The sequence below is a fragment of the Sus scrofa genome, chromosome 3 (genome assembly GCF_054392235.1).
Source record: "Sus scrofa isolate SSC_HxYL_T2T_F1_AM1 chromosome 3, Sscrofa_HxYL_maternal_Yorkshire_Landrace_v2.0, whole genome shotgun sequence".
Taxonomy (NCBI): Eukaryota; Metazoa; Chordata; class Mammalia; order Artiodactyla; family Suidae; genus Sus; species Sus scrofa.
The window spans coordinates 89,775-106,254 of record NC_139385.1 but is presented as its reverse complement, the minus strand read 5'-3'; the positions used below and the strand labels follow the sequence as shown (position 1 = coordinate 106,254).

Here is a 16,480-nt window from a genome sequence, read left to right as displayed (position 1 = left end):
GGAAGCCCTTGAGAGAGACGGAGCCCCCTTTGTCGGGCACTTCTTGGTCTTGAAAAGGAAGGGGCGGGGCGATGGACGGCCAAGCAGCATCTTGCCCAAGGCGGATGGAGCCCCGGGGGCTGGGGAGCCACAGAGATGAGGACCACCTGAGAGCTGCTGTGAGAGCAGCTGTCCGCAAGACGGCGCCAGAGGACCCTCTGGACGGCGGCCCAGCTCCGAGGCTGCATATCCAGGCTGAGAGGTGGGGTGGGTGGGGGGATTGGTGGAAGCCGCAGCCAGCAGCCAGAGGCTGGGCGTTGTTCTCTAGGCTCCCGGGACGCTCTGTGCCAGGGTGGCTCCTGGCAGGCAGAGGACACAGGTGTCCCTTCAGCAGTGGGGGTGGATTTGCAGCCTGGTCGGGTGGCAGAGCGTTTCGAATGCCTGAGGGTTTCCCTGGGTTTCAGATTGCCTTGGGTTCCTCCAGAGGCAGGAGCCGGGACCCTCGCAGCGTCTGGTTTGCAGGGCGAGCTGGCAATTTTCAGGCCCCTGAGTGTGGAGCGTTTTCAGGGAACTGGATAGAGGCGGGTGCTGAGGCCTGGGGGTGGAATTGGGTGGCGTGTAGCTGAGGGGCTGTGCCGATCCTCGGGCTTCTTTGGCTCCAGCACCTCGGGAAAGTTCTGTCTCGCCTTTCCATGCGAGCCTCTCTTTTCAGTCCGGCGCCAGGGTAGGGAGGCCTGAGCGCAACCGGGTGTGATGAATTAAGCCGGGTTGATGGATCTCAAGAAAGCTCTCCTGGAGTTCCCTCGTGGCTGCCTGGCTTAAGAGCCTGTCTCTGGCACTGCTGTGGTTGTGGGAAGAGCTGCGCTGGGAGATGAAACCCTGGCGAGACATCTCCCCAGGGTGGTGGCTGGCACCTGGAGAAATGAGTAAATGCAGGGAAGTCGTCGGTAGAAGGAGACGCATTGATCAAGAAGTCAGTACGTACCTGAAGACCTTCCTACATACGGGGGCTGATGGCGAGAGCAGTGCCAAAGGCTCTGCTGACGTGATACTTGTGGGGGCAGGGGTTTGGAAGTCCGAGCCCGGGCTCCTGAGAGCTGTGGCGTGGACTGAATTCCTGGCCAGAGAACATCTGCAGGCCCCACGGGATCCAAAATAAAGACACACAGACATACCCCAATTAAGGAAGTAAGAGGTGAGTACATCATTAAATTCCTACAGTGCGGACAGTTGCTTCAGGGAGTTAACACGTGCGGAGGGAATAAGGCTCCCGGGGCAGGATGAGTGGGGCTGCCGAGGGTGTTCCCACAATAGCCTCGGGGAAGTTGGGCTGCGTGTGCGGAAAGCATTTCAGAGACAAATCCCCCACCTCTCCAGGTCCTTTGTGGCCCACGTGGGGAGAGGAGATATCAAGTGGAAGCCACAGGCTTGCCCAAGGCCAGGGCAGCCCCCAGCAGACCTGAGGCAGGCAGGAGGTAGGCAGGCAGGCCTGAGAGGTGCTGTTAGGGCCGATGTCCACAAGACGGCGCCAGAGGGCCTTCCGGCCCCACGTGTGGCTCCAACCCAGCAGGGTCCACGCTCAGAGACGGGGTTGAGGCTGCGTGTGTCGGAAGGCCCAGCAAGCACCCGGAGATTTGACGTTGATTTCTGGGCACCTGGGGCCCTTGGGCCAAGATCCCTGGTGTCAGGCAGAGGACGCAGGTGTCCCGTCAGCACAGGAGGTGGCGAGGCTGCCTGGTCGCGTGTCCGCGTGGTGAGAAAGTGTGCCAGGTTCCGAGGGGTCAGGTGGCCTGTTGTGTGTCGAGAGGCAGGCGTCTGGACCAGGACACCATGTCTCGTGAGGCCGGAGCTGGCCTTTTCGAGAGGCCAGGCTGAGCTGGGTGTTGCGATCTGGACCAAGGGCCTGGGGCGGGGCGGGGCGGGAGGAGGGTGGTGGTGAAGGGAAGGTGTTAGAACGGTGATTTATTATTTTTCATTGATTTTTTTTTTACTTTTTTAACTTGTATTTTTATTTTATTTTATTTTATTTTATTTTATTTTTTTGGTGAGCAGCTGCACTAATCCCCGTGCCATTTCTCTCAAGAGGTCTCCTGAACCTCCGTCTTTTTCTTTCCACATGAGCCTCTTGTTTTTTTTTTTTTCCTCTCTCTCTATACACCTGGTAGGAAGACCTGATTGAAAGCCAGGTCCGGGGAATTCAGGCCGGTAGATTGATCGAAAGAAAGCTCTCCTGGAGATCCCTCCTGGCTCTCTGGGTCAAGGACCTGCCCTGGGCCCTGCTGGGGGACTGGGAACCTCAGTGGCTTGAAATCTGTCGATGGGCAGACAAAGCATGCTTGCTTTGGTGGGGGTGGGATGGGGAGTCAATAAAGAGAGAAAGTGAAGAGGGAGCAAGGAAGAGAGAGACAGGAAGGAAGACAGGACCCAAGAAGGAAGGGGAGAAAGGAAGGCGCAGAAAGCAGAGAATCGAGGCAAGACACGTGTGTGCGACCGAATCAAAGGCGGAAAGGTAAGAAAAGAGTCGCCAGTGGCAGCCGTGCCCAGCTGCGCTCAGGAGCGCCTGCGTGAAGCGGGGAAGAAGGCTGTCGGGGACGTGATGGGTGTGGAGCTGAGGGTTTGAATGGGCTGGTTGGGGTGGGGTAGGTTGGCCTCAGTGCACTGGAAGCCCTTGAGAGAGACGGAGCCCCCTTTGTCGGGCACTTCTTGGTCTTGAAAAGGAAGGGGCGGGGCGATGGACGGCCAAGCAGCATCTTGCCCAAGGCGGATGGAGCCCCGGGGGCTGGGGAGCCACAGAGATGAGGACCACCTGAGAGCTGCTGTGAGAGCAGCTGTCCGCAAGACGGCGCCAGAGGACCCTCTGGACGGCGGCCCAGCTCCGAGGCTGCATATCCAGGCTGAGAGGTGGGGTGGGTGGGGGGATTGGTGGAAGCCGCAGCCAGCAGCCAGAGGCTGGGCGTTGTTCTCTAGGCTCCCGGGACGCTCTGTGCCAGGGTGGCTCCTGGCAGGCAGAGGACACAGGTGTCCCTTCAGCAGTGGGGGTGGATTTGCAGCCTGGTCGGGTGGCAGAGCGTTTCGAATGCCTGAGGGTTTCCCTGGGTTTCGGCGCCAGAGGACCCTCTGGACCACAGTGCAGCTTGGGGCTGAAGGTTTCTTGAGCAGAGCCCAGAGCAAGTACCCAGTGTGTTTTTATAGGTTTCCTGGGCACCAGGTATTCTCTGTTCCATGATGCCTCATGTCACGCAGTGGGTACAAGCGTCCCTTCATCATTTGGAGGAGGACTGCCAGCCTGGTTGGGTGGCAGTGTGTTTCGAATGCTTATAGATTCATCGAATTTCAGCCTGCCTTGTATTCCTCAAGTAGCAGGGGCCGAGATCCACACAGCATTGGTATTGTATGGTGAGCTGGCCTTTTCCAAGCCCCTGACCGTCGGGGGTTTAGGTAGTTTGACAAGAAGGGTGGTGCTGATGAATAAATGGGGGCTTCGGTGGCATGAGTGTGGGCAGTTGGCCAATCCCTGTGCTTTTTTTCACTCAAGGGTTTAGGGAAATGTCCTTCCTGCCTTTCGAGATGCACCGCACTTTTCAGTCTGGCGCCAGGGTAGGGAGGCCTGACCGCAGCCAGGTCCAGTGAATTAAGCAGGGTTGATTGGTATCATCAAGAACATTCTCCGGGAGTTCTCTCGTGGCTCCCCATCATAAGAGTCTCTCTCTCTCTCTCACAGTGTGGTGGCTGTAGTAAGAGCTACGCTGGGGGATCAGACCCCAGCCAGACAACCTCCCAGTGTCACAGGTGGCTCACGAAAGATTTATAAATAAAAATAGGTATTGAAAAGTCTGAGCTTTATTTATTTACTTTCTAGGGCTGCCCCCACAGCATATGGAGGCTCCCAGGCTAGGGGTCGAATTGGAGCTACAGCTGCCAGCCTACGCCACAGCCACGCAGGATCTGAGCCATATCTGCGACCTACACCCCAGCTCAGGCAATACAGGATCCCTGACCCACTGAGCAAGGCCAGGGATCGAACCTGTTTCCTCATGGATGCTAGGTGGATTCGTTTCTGCTGTGCCATGAGGGGAGCTTCTGAGCTCAATTGACCGAGAAGTCAACAATAGATACATCGATTCTGACAGGGCAGCTAAGGTAATTGGTAGATAAGGCAATAGTAAAGTATCTCCTGACATTATACCTCTGGTGGCAGAGTGTTTTAAGTACGAACCTGGGGTAGTAACAGCAGTGGCATGGATTCATTTCCTGGCCAGAGTATCTGCACACTACATATGGGTCCAGAAATATAAACAGGCAATTAAAATATAAATAGATATGTTAATATGTCAACTCATACACCACAGGTAATTACCTCTGGTCGGATGTCACATTCCTAAGAAACCTTGACAGGTTCAATAGAGTCAGATTGCCTATTTTTTCCTGAAAGTTGGGAGTCTGGACCCAGATACCTTCTCTGGTGAACCGTGAGTTGGTAATTTTGTGGGGTTTTTAAATTTTTTTAAAATTTCCATTTTAGCTGATTTGTAGTGCTCTATTTCTGTTTTAGAGCAGAGTCAATCAGTCGTACATGTAGATACATTTATTTTCTCACATTATCCTCCATCTCGTTCCAAAATGCTTGATAGAGTTCCCTGTGCTACACAGCTGGGGCTCATTGCTTCTCAGTTGCATGTGCAAGTGTTTGCATCTAATACCCTGCAAATCCCAGTCCTTCCCACACCCTCTGCCTCCACTGTGGCAACCACCGGTCTGTTTTACAGTCCATGAGTTTCTTTTTCTCTAGAAAGTTTCACTTTTGCCATATGAAAGATCCCAGAGAGAAGTGGTATCTGTTGGTATTTGTCTTTCTCTTTCGACGTATTTCACTTAGTATGAGAGTTTCTAGTTCCACTTAAGTGGCTGCGAGTGGCATTTTTTTTTTTAATGGCTGATTAGTATTCCATTGTGTATACGTATTACATCATCTTAATCCGTTAATCTGTGGAAGGACATTGAGTTTGTTTCTATGTCTTGGTTATTGTGATTAGGGCTGCAATGACCATTGTGGGGCATTTAACGTTTTTAAAAGTTAAAAACCTGGGGGCTGCTGAGCCAGAGAGAGGAGGAAAACCTGAGAGCTGCCGTTAGAGCAGATATCCACACGAGGGCGCCCGGGTCTCTTCTGGACCCCCGTGCAGCGTTAAGGCTGCAGGTGCGGGCTCAGAGTTGGGGTTGATGGTGCGTTGGGTAGAACTCACAACAAGCACCCAGAGGGTTGGTGGTGTTTTCTGGGCACCTGTTACTCTCTGTTCCAAATGCCTCTTGTCAGGCAGAGGACACAGGCGTCCCTTCAGCATTTGACGTGGTTGGGCAGCTTGGTCGGGTGGGAGGTAGAGCATTTAGAATGCTTGAGGCTGTTACTGGGTATCGGAGTGCCTTGTGTTCCTGCAGAGGCAGGAGCCGGGACCCACAGAGCATCCGTTTTGAACTGTGAACAATCTTCAGGGCTCTGACTGTCGAGGGTTTATGTATCCCAATAGAAGCTGGTGCTGAGTAATGAATGGTGGACGACTTCAGCGGCATTTTGGTGAGAGCTGTGCTATCCCTGTGCTTTTTTCACTCAAGAGACCTAGTGAAACTTCCTTCTTGCTTTTCCATATGAGCCTTTCTTTTCAGTTACTGCGCCGCGGAGGGGAGCCTGACGGAAACCAGGTCTGATGAGTTAAGCAGGGTTGATTGATACCAAGAAAGCTCTTAGGGAGTTCCTTCCCAGCTGCCTTTCTTAAGATTCTGTGTCACTGCTGTGGCTGTGCTAAGAGCTGCGTTTGGTGATTCACACCTGGCCAGACCACTTCCCAATGTCGCAGGTGGCACCCAAAGAAATGAATAATTAGAAATAAATATTTAAAAGAATACCATCAATTGATGAAGTCAGTAAATACATATATACATTCTTCATTGTGCTTAGAGGGAATGGAGCAGCAAAATCTCGCTGGCAGGTGCCCAGGGTGAGTGCCACAGGGGCTGCTGAGTGAGACTGGAGGAAGGGCTAGAGTTCCTCTTAGAACTCATGCCACCAGAGGGCACAAAACAGCAGCAGAGCCCCCCTCCCCCACCCGCTCTGGTCCCTGGCCGCACCTCGAAGCTCACAGTTAGGAGATGAGTCAGTGGAACCCAAGGAGGTCCCCAGGGCTTGGGGCTTGGGTGCAGGGCACTTTGGGCCTGTGGAGACAGGGGGCATAGTTCTTCCTCCATATTTATTGTTCAGTTCTTGTCTGGTTGGGTTGCACAATGTCTAGAGGGTTTTACAGGCTGTATCAGGTCTGAGTCCCATCTGATGGTTTGGAAACACATCTCAGGACCCAGAAATCCAGGCTTGAAGCTTGGACATGGCGTCTTCTAGAATCAGGCTGGCATCTTTGGCTTCTGGAAAGTTCGGCTTCTGGTCACGAGTGCAGTGTGTCAGTGTGGGGGTCTTTTGGGGAGCGGTTTGTGCTCACCCCTGTGCCCTTTCTCTTGAGTGTTCTCTCCAAAGACCCTCTTCTTCCATCTGAGCTGCTTCCTTCTGTCCTTGACCCCTTCTGGGGGGAACCAGATCTAAAGCCACATCCCGTGAATTAAGGGGGCTGATTGATTGAAAGCCAGTCTTGTGACATAGAGGGTTTGTCTCAAAATAGTGGGGTCAGTAGGGAGGGGCGTGCCTTGGGAAACGCTGAGAGAAAAATGCCCTCTGTGTGATATTTCACTGTGTTTAGTAGGAGAGGAGGAATGAAGGTACCCAGGGTCTGTCAGTTCAGCCCCTGGGGTGGGGGAGGGAGGCAGGAGGAAGGGCTGAGGGTTGTTTTTAGAACCAGTGGCCGCTGGAGGGCATCGTAGCACCAGCAGGGCCCACCTGCTGCTTTCTGGAGGCCCCTCCAGGCTCAGAACTGTGGATGTCACGGGGTGGGCAGAATCCCAAGGGTGTGCCCCAAGAAAAGGGTTTGGTACCCTCTGGTCCAAACTGTCTCACCTCAGAGAGGGGACATAGTTCTGCCTTCAGATATGTGGGTGACTTCCAGCCTGGTCTGGTGGCCCTTTGGCCAGACAGTTGGACAGGCTGTCTGGGGTCTGACTGCCTTCTGGTTGTCCAGAGGCAGACCTCTGGACCCAGAAATCCCTGGCTTGAATCCTGGGTGTGCTGTTTTCTAGAATCAGGCTTGCAAGGGGTTTGGTGTCAGGAAAGCTGGGCTGGTGGTCAGGCATGGAGGGTGTCAAAGGGGGTGCTAGTTTGGTGGGTGGGCTGTGCTCATCCCCGTGCCCTTTCTCTTGAAACTGACCCCCAGCTTCCTTTCTCCCTTCCGTCTGGACATCCTCCTCCTCTGCCCAACTCCTGTTAGCGGGAAAATCCCTCAAACCCGGGGGACATGAGGAATGGGTGTGGGGCTACTGATTGAAAGCTGGGTCCCAGGGCTGGAGGGTCCGATGGGTTTAAAGCCCCCTCACGTGAATTGAAAAGCAGGGCGCCTGAGGGATGTCAGGCTGTGGGGTGGTGGCCGGTGGGGTGAGGGCCCTGGTGGGCCAAGAAAGCCGGGCCCCCATCTGCAGGGCATTTCATCGAGCTTATGTTAGGGCACCATTGCCTGAAATGCTGAAACTGCCCCCCTGGGCCAGGCAGGATAACAGCCACTTGCATGAATGGCCTCACAGTAGGCAGCCCTGAGGACAAACATGGTGCTGCCCTGAAGACGCCCCTGGAGGGTTTGGGAGGGGCCAGTCAGAAGGTGGAGATGACTAACCTCCCAGGATCCTTGGCGCTGGAATCCATCTTGGCTGAGAAGTGCATGTGCCACCAAGAAGGGCCCCCAGGCCCACAAAACCCTTGGCCTCGAGCCACATAGCAGAGCAGCTCTCCTGAGCTCCCTCCCCCTGCTGCTCTTTGCCCGGGTGCCCCTTCCCAAAAAAGCCTCTTGCTCTGTCGGCACGTGTGTCTCCTCAGACAATTCATTGCCAAGGTTTGGACAAGAGCCCACACTCCTGTTTGTCTGTTTTTTGTTTTTTTTTTTGCCTTTTTTTCTAGGGTTGCTCCTGTGGCATATGGAGGTTCCCAGGCTAGGGGTCGAATCACTGGCCTGCACCAGAGCCACAGCAATGCGGGATCCGAGCCGCGTCTGCCACCCACACCACAGCTCAAGGCAACGCTGGATCTCCAACCCACTGAGCAAGGCCAGGGATCAAACCCGAAACCTCATGGTTCCTAGTTGGATTGTTAACCACTGCACCACAATGGGAACTCCGAGCCCACACTCTTGTTAGACGAGGTCCGCCTTCCTGCAACAGCAGGTGCCTCTGGCAAGGCATTGCCTTCTCTATGCCTGACATCCTGCGCGTCAGGCCACACCCCTCTGGTCCCTCATGCCCTTCTCTCAACGCGGCCACTTTCCCTCCCTCTGAAACCTTTGAAGACCCTGCATCTTTCCCTTTACTGTTAGTGTGGAAACCGAGCTGGGCCCTGTGGGGTCTTGGGAACAAGCCTTCCTGTGTCCCCCTACTTTGGGTTTGCAGGGAATAAGCTTCAGCCTCTGTGACCTCCCCTGAGCTCCCAACGGGCAGATTCAAAGTGTTGCTAATCAGGGAAAGGAGGGCAGCAGAGACGAGGAGGAACAGGCAGGAGACCGGACGGCAGCCCTGGGATGGAGTCCTGGTTCTTCTTCAAGGAACATGCACAACAGCGTCTGCGTCCTTCTGCAGAACCTAAACGCCCAGCACATGACAGCCAGAGAGGAGTTACCATCGGAACCAGTGCTGGGGCCACTAAACACTGACCCTGGGAGTTCCCGTAGTGGCTCAGAGGTTAACAAATCCGACTAGGAAGCATGAAGTTGTGGGTTCGATCCCCGGCCTTGCTCAGTGGGTTAAGGATCTGGCATTGCCGTGAGCTGTGGTGTAGGTTGCAGACACGGCTCGGATCCCACGTTGTTGTGGCTCTGGCGTAGGCTGGTGGCTACAGCTCCAATTAGACCTCTGGCCTGGGAACCTCCATATGCCGCAGGAGCAGCCCAAGAAATGGCAAAAAGACAAAAACACAACAACAACAAAAGAAAAAAACAAAGCACTGACTGAAGAATAACGAAAGCTTGCAACTACACTCACCCTTCTCTGTGCCCCTATTTTACGCCCCGAGCTCTAAAAGCACCTCCTCTTCTCTGCCGAAAGAGGGCGCAGTCCTTAGGGCCTGAGCCTGCTGCGTCCTCCTCTGCTGGGCAAAGCCATGAGGCTCTTTCTCTCCTTCCCCCCAAACTCCGTCTCCATGTTTCCATTCAGACGCCAAGTTTCAGCCACCGTACTGGGGCCTGCCATTCCTAGTCTCTGAGGGTTTTCGGAGATGGCAGTCTTGTATTTCAGGGGGTGTCTGACCAGGAAAGCCCTCCCTGTGTTTTGTGCATGATGTTGTGACTTGTGATGGCCATTCTGCCTTGTGACATGGGAAATTGTGGTTCTGCTCCACTGTGGTGCCCTCTGCAGCAAATTCGGTCTGATGGGAAGATGTTAGCTCTGAGCCTAAGACTAAAAATAAAAAAGATACTTTATTTTAACCCTGTATGGACACAATATTCTTTATTTTTTATTTTATTTTTTGTCTTTTTGCCTTTTCTAGGGCCACTCCCATGGCATATGGAGGTTCCCAGGCTAGGGGTCTAATCGGAGCTGTAGCCGCCAGCCTGCACCACTGCCACAGCAATGTGGGATCCGAGCCACGTCTGCGGCCTACACCACAGCTCACGGCAACACCGGATCCTTAACCCACGGAGCAAGGCCAGGGATCGAACCTGCAACCTCATGGTTCCTAGTGGATTTGTTTTTTTTTGTTTTTTTTTTTTTTGGTCTTTTGTTGTTGTTGTTGCTATTTCTTGGGCCGCTCCCGCGGCATATGGAGGTTCCCAGGCTAGGGGTTGAATCGGAGCTGTAGCCACCGGCCTACGCCAGAGCCACAGCAACGCTGGATCCGAGCCACGTCTGCAACCTACACCACAGCTCACGGCAATGCCGGATCGTTAACCCACCTAGTGGATTTGTTAACTACTGCACCCCATTGGGAACTCCAGACACAATATTCTTTAGATTCCAGAGAAAATTGATCTAGGTGAAACTCTTGAAAATTCCAAAACTGGTTCTTTGGGTCTAGAGTTAGAAAAAGCGAGTTCGATAAAGTATCTTTTCAGAATTCTGCCCTTGAGTGAACAAATCCTTCCGGGAGAACTTGCGTTTCTCTCTGTGCGCCTTGAGACCTGGGCTCTCAGGATCACGTGTCTAGGCCATCTCTAATGGACTTGCATGGGTTGTGCAGTGGTTTTGGCATCTGGTTGGCATCATACTGGCTGCTGGAGAGCGGGGTGTATGGTCGTGAAGGCAGGGCCTCAATGCAGTGGTGTTGTCGGGGGAACCAAGCCTCTCCCTGGGCTCTTTATCTCCTGACATCTACAATTCTTCTTCCATCCCAGCCGAGCCTCTTCCTCTGCTGCCAGACGCCTGCTCCAAGGAAGTTTCCTAAAACCAGGTAACGTGAATAAAGGCTGGGTGGTCCTGATTACAAACTGCGTCCCACGGCTGAATGATGCTCACTGACTCAGAGTCTGTTCACCTGACTCACATGGTGGGGTCTTTGATTTGTGGGTGTGGAGAAGATGTCATTTGGGGGTGAGGGTCCTGGCCAACTGTGAGAGAGTCATGCCCCTGCCTGTAGGGTAGCTCAGTGCGCCTGAGGGGGCAGGAGAAAGGCCATCCCGCTGGCAAGTGCCCCAGGCCAGTGCAGAACCAGCTTCTGCTGTGGGAGCCAGAGGAAGGGCTGAGAGTTGCCGTTAGAGCAGGTTCTGGGGCCGGGTTACAGGGCACCTCCAAGTCTCTGGACAGTTTGCCTCCTCTCAGAAGAGGGGACAGAGTTCTGCATCACATTTCAGGTTCGATTCCTGTGTTGTCCAGTGGCCCAATGGCTACAGAGTTTGACAAGCGTCTGGGGTCAGAGTCCTCTTTGATTGTTTGGAGGCACAGCTCTGGACCCAGAATTACCTGGCTGGAGTTTTGCCTGTACACTTTGCTAGAATCAGGCTGGTCTACATGGAGTTGAGTTTCTAGAAAGCTGGACTTCTGGATGTGAATGCATCGTGTGAACCCGCTGGTTTGGGAGGCAGGCTGTGCTCATGGCCATGCTCTTTCTCTCGAGGGATCTCCTCATGCTTTTTCCCCCTCCCACCTGAACCTCTTCCTCCTCTGCCAGACACCTGTTGCAAGGAAGCTGCCTGAAGCCAAGTAACATGAGGAAAGTCTGGATGGTTCTTGGTTCCAAGCCGAGTCCCAGGACTGAAAGTGGCTGAATGACTCAGAGCCTGCTCACTTGCTTTACAAAGTGGGGTCTTTGCTTTCAGCTTGTGTGCGTTGGGGGTGGTGGTCTGTGGGCTGCGTGTCAAGACTGACTGTGAAAAATTCATAACCCACGCACCCATAGTGTATGTAGTTCAGTGCACCTGAGATGGAGGGGAGCAAGGACATTCCGCTGGCAAGTGCTGCAGGCCAGCGCAGACCAGGCTTCGGTGGTGGGAGGCGGAGGAAGGGCCGAGAGTTGCTGTTAGAGCACAGGTCCACCAGAGGGCGCCAGAGCCCAGCAGAGCCCCCTGCAGCTCCCTGTTTGCACGTCCAGGCTCAGTGGGGAGTGGAGATGGACGCATGGAACCTCAAGGAGGTGCCCAGAGCCTGGTGTGTTTGTTCAGGGTGCCTCTGACCCAGTGGCCCAGATAGCCTCAACTCAAACGAGGGGACAGTGTTGTGCTACCACGTGTCTAATTCAATTCCTGTCTGGTCGGGTGGCCCCAAGATGAGGGAGAGAGACAGGCTGTCTGTGGTCTGAGTGTCCTTTGCTTGTTGGCAGGCAGACCTCTGGACCCAGAAACACCTGGCTTGAATACTGGAGGTATAGATTTCTAGAATCAGCATGGCGGGGGGGTTGTCTCCTGGGAAGCTGGGCTTCAGGTCATGAATGGGGTGTGTCCGTGCGGTTGTATTTGGGGGCTGGGGTGGACTATGCTCATGGCGGGCTCTGTCCATCAGAAGGAGCCAGAGTAACTGGAGAGCCCCTCCCCACCAACACCTCTCCCCCCTTGTAGCACTGTGGCTGCGTCGCCAGGCTCAGACACGGGGTGCAAAATGATTGGTGGCCCAATGTGCCTCAACTCAGAGATGATCCAGATTCCACCATCACGTCTTGGGTTCATTCTCTGCATGAGCGGGTAGCCCAATGGCTAGAGAGTTTGATAGGCGGCCTGGGGCCTGCGTGCCCTTTGCTTGTTTGAAGTACAACACTGGACCCAGAAATCCCTGGCTTCGATATTGGGTATGCAGTGGTTTAGCATCAGGCTGGTGTGATAATTTGGCTTTAGGAGATCTGGGCTTTGGGTCATGAATATAACACATCAGGCCACGGGTATTGTGGGAGTGGGTCTCAGCCTCTCCCTGTGCCTTTCTCTCTAGATATCGCCACCTCCTCCTTCCTCCTGCTCCACCTGAGCCTCTGCTTCCTCTGCGGAGAACCTTGTGCCCAGGAATCCACCTAAATCCAGGTAAAGTGAATGATGCCAGGGAGGTCGTGGATCTCAAGCGAGGTGCCAGGGCTGAGGGTGCTGATTGCTGGCAACTGGCCTCTGTTACCTTACCAAGCGGGGTGTCTGATTCAGGGAGCGGGGTGGTCTCATGTGGGGTGAGTGTCCTGGCCGACTTTGAGATAGTCCTAATGCCACCCATCTGGCATTTCAGTGTGCTGCAAGGGAGAGGAGTAAGGAAATTGGGCTGGCAAGTGGCCCAGGCCAGTGCAGACCAGGCTTCTGCTATGAGAGGCGGAGGAAGGGCTGAGAGTTGCTATTAGAGCACATGCCCACCAGCGGGCACCAGAGCCCAGTAGCCGCCCCCTGCAGCTCCCTGTTTGCACCTCCAGGCTCAGTGGGGATTGGAGATGGACCCATGGAACCTCAAGGAGGTGCCCAGAGCCTGGTGTGTTTGTTCATGATGCCTCTGACCCAGTGGCCCAATTTCGCTCAACTCAGTGAGGGGACAGAATTCTGCCATCACGCGTCTAATTCAATTCCTCTCTGGTCGAGTGGCCCCAAGATGAGGGAGATAGGCAGCCTGTCTTGGTATGAGTGTCCTTGGCTTGTTTGAAGACAGAACTCTGGACCCAGAAACACCTGGCTTGAATGTTGTATGTGCAGTGTTCTAGAATTGGTCTGCTGGGGAGCTTGTCTTCTGGAAACCCAGGCTCCTGGTTGTGAGTGCACTGTGTCCATGTGGTGGTCTTTTGGAGGTGGGGTGTGCTTATGGCTCAGTTCTTCCTCTCCAGAGATCTCCACAACCTCTGTCATCCCTGTGCACCTGAGCTGCTTCAGTGTCCGTGGGACACCCATTCAAAGGAAGCTGTCTAATTCCAAGTAAGGTGCATCACGGCCAGGTTGTTTAGGATTCTGAGTCCTGGGGAGGAAGGCTGCTGATTTGAAAGCTGCTATTCTGACTTAAATAGGAGGGGTGCTGATTTCAGGGAGCTGGATAAAGTCGGGTGAGGTGACCGGCCTGGCCAACAGTTAGTCACTCCTCATCCATTGGCCATTTGAGTGTGCTGAGGGGAGGGGTCAGTAAATCATGCTAGCAAGAGCCCCAGGCTCATGTAGAGCAGGGTTCATCAGTGTGAGGAGGAGGAAGGGATGAGACGTGCTGTTAGGGCCCATGTAGACCAGAAAGCTCCAGAGAGACAGCAGAGCTCACCCCCAATGGTCCCCCCCCACCCCCGGCCCCAAGATCCAGGGCCAAATCACCTGGCTCAGATCCAGGATGGAAAGTGATTGCTGGAGACCCAAGTAGGTTCAAGATGTTTGAGTTTGTTACATGGTGCCTTCGACCCTGTGGCCCAAGGTGCCTCAACCCAGAGAAGGGTTAAAGTTCTGCCATCCCATCTCGGGTTCAATCTCTGCATGATCAGGTGGCCCGGTGGCTAGAGAATTTGACAGGCTGGCTTGGCTCTGCGTGCCCTTTGCTTGTTTGAATTGTACCAATGGATGTAAAAATCCCTGTCTTAAATCTTGGACATGCAGTTTTTTAGAATCAGGCTGGTGTGACTTTTGGCTTCTGGAAAACTGGGCTTTTGGTCATGAACGCAGTGCATCCAGGAGGTGGTGGTGTAGGGGCGGGACTCAGCCTCTACCTGTGCACTTTCCCTCTAGGGAATTCCATATCCTCCTTCTTCCCGCTCCACCTGAGCCATTTCCTCTGGGCGGGGGGAGGGGGGAGGACCCTGTGCCAAGGAACCTACTTAAATCCAGGGAACATGACTGACACCGGGAGGTCCCGGATCTCAAGCTGGGCGCCAGGGCTGAGCTTGCTGATTGAAGGCCAGCAGTTCCGTTAATTCACCAAGTGGGGCGTCTGTTTTCAGGGAGCGGGGTGGTCTAAGGTGGGGTGAATGCCATGGAAACCTTTCCCCACCCATCGTGTGTTTTTAGTGCTGCAAGGGAGGGGATTTAGGAAATCAGGCTGGCAAGTGGCCCAGGGCTGTGCAGGCCAAGGTACGGCTGTGGGAGGCAGAGGAAGTGCTGAGAGTTGCTGTTAGAGAAGATGGCCACCAGGTGGCACCAGAGCACCAGAAAAGCCCCTCCCCTTGAGCTCCCAGACTTCACCTTCAGGCTCAGAGGTAAGGTTGGAGATGGGTCCTTGGCACCCAAGGACGTGCCCAAAGCCTTCCACTTTGGTACATGGTGCCCCTGAGCCTCTGGCCAATTTTGCCTCCTCTGAGAGTGGGGAAATAAGTCTGCCATCACATCTATGGTTCAGTTCCTTCATGGTCAGTTGGCTCAATGGCTCGAGGCTTTGACACACTAGTCTGGGTTCTGAGGGCCCTTTGACTGTCTGAAGGCAGATCTCTGGATCCACAGGGACCTGGTTTGAGTCTTGGGTGTGCAGTTTTCTAGAATCACGATGGAGTGCAGCTTGCCTTCTGGAAAGGTGGGCTTCTGGTTATGAATAGGACCAGGGTTTCAAAACAGTTATTTTGGGATGTGCAGTGCTGGTGCCTGTGCTGTTTCTCTCCAGAGATCTCCTCCTTCCCTCCCATGTTAGCCTCTACCACTCCCAGTGACAAGGAACCCTCCCCCCAATCCAGGTAATGTGAAGAAGGCTGGGCGATCCTTATTTCAAGCTGGGTCCAGGGTTGCAGGTTGCTGACCGATTCAAAGACTGCCCACTTGACTTCACTAGGGGTGTGTGTGGCTGATTTCAAGGAATGGGGTTGTGTCATGCTTGGGGGTAATCGCCCTGGTGACTTTGAGATAGTCATAACCCACCTGTAATGTATTTCAGTAGGCAGAGCGAGAGGAATAAAGAAATCTCGCTGGAAGGCGTGCCACACCAGAGCAGAGCAGGGTTCTGCTGAGGGGGGCAGAGGAAGGGCTGGGAATTGCTGTTAGAGCACATGTCCACTAGATGGCGACAGAGCACCACCACACCCCCCACCACCCCGGTACCACTTAACTGAGCCTCTGCAGCTCCCTGGCTGCAACTTAAGACTCAAGTATGTGTTGGAGATGGGTTGGTGCAAGCCCAAAGAGGTGCCCAGAGCCGGGGCTGGATTACAGGGCATCTCCATGTCTCTGGGCAATTTGCCTCATCTCAGAAGCGGGGACACAATTCTGCCATCCCATCTCAGGTTCAATTCCCTCACTGTCCGGTGGCCCAATGCCTAGAGAGTTTGACAGGCTGTCTCAAGTTTGAGTCCCCTTTGATTGTTTGAAGGCCCAACTCTGGCCTCATACCTGGCGTGAATTTTGGCCATACACTTTGCTCGTATCAGGCTGGTTGATGTGGAGCTGAGCTTCTAGAAAGCTGGCCTTCTGGTTGTGTGTGTCAACCCAGTGCTTTTAGGGGGCAGGCTGCACTCAAACCCATGCTCTTTCTCTCTAGCGGTCTCCTCACGCTTTTTCTTCCTTCACACCTGAGTCTCTTCCTCCCCTAGGAGACACCAGACACATGGATGCTGCCTGAAACAGGGTAATGCATATAAAGCCTGGGTCATCCATGGAATCAAGCTGGGACCCAGGGCTGAAGGGTGCTGGTTGATTTGGGGCCTGCTCTCGTGACTTACAAAATGGAGCGGTTTATTTCAGGGTGTGGGGTGGTCGTGTATGGGGTGAGGGTCTTAGCCGAATGTGACAGTGTGCCTGACAGGGAGAGGAGCAAGGACACCATGCAGACAATAGGCCTGGGCCAGCGCAGACCAGACTTTTGCTGTGGGAGGCAGAGGAAGGGCCGAGAGTTGCTGTTAGAGCACAGGTCCACCAGAGGGCGCCAGAGCCCAGCAGAGCCCCCTGCAGCTCCCTGTTTGCACGTCCAGGCTCAGTGGGGAGTGGAGATGGACGCATGGAACCTCAAGGAGGTGCCCAGAGCCTGGTGTGTTTGTTCAGGGTGCCTCTGACCCAGTGGCCCAGATAGCCTCAACTCAAACGAGGGGACA

At 54.2% G+C, this 16,480-nt stretch overlaps 1 protein-coding gene across 14 annotated transcripts in view; it reads left to right on the top strand.

Annotated features, from left to right (window-relative positions):
- The window catches only part of LOC110259821 (uncharacterized), a 58,615-nt gene that overhangs the window by 20,685 nt on the left and 21,450 nt on the right, over positions 1 to 16,480 (top strand). For 11 of the 14 annotated variants that reach the window (XR_014839878.1, XM_085016216.1, XM_085016215.1 and 8 more), the window contains 2 exons: positions 10,443 to 10,498; positions 12,463 to 12,551. Coding sequence is in view for 12 of the 14 variants with exons in the window: in XM_085016216.1 (XP_084872342.1) it covers positions 10,443 to 10,498; positions 12,463 to 12,551 (145 nt within the window). In the remaining 2 variants the exon portion in view is untranslated. Of the gene's footprint in view, positions 1 to 10,442; positions 10,499 to 12,462; positions 12,552 to 15,982; positions 16,018 to 16,480 lie in introns of all 14 variants that reach the window. The other 3 variants (XM_085016209.1, XM_085016210.1, XR_014839879.1) reach the window with 2 other exon arrangements.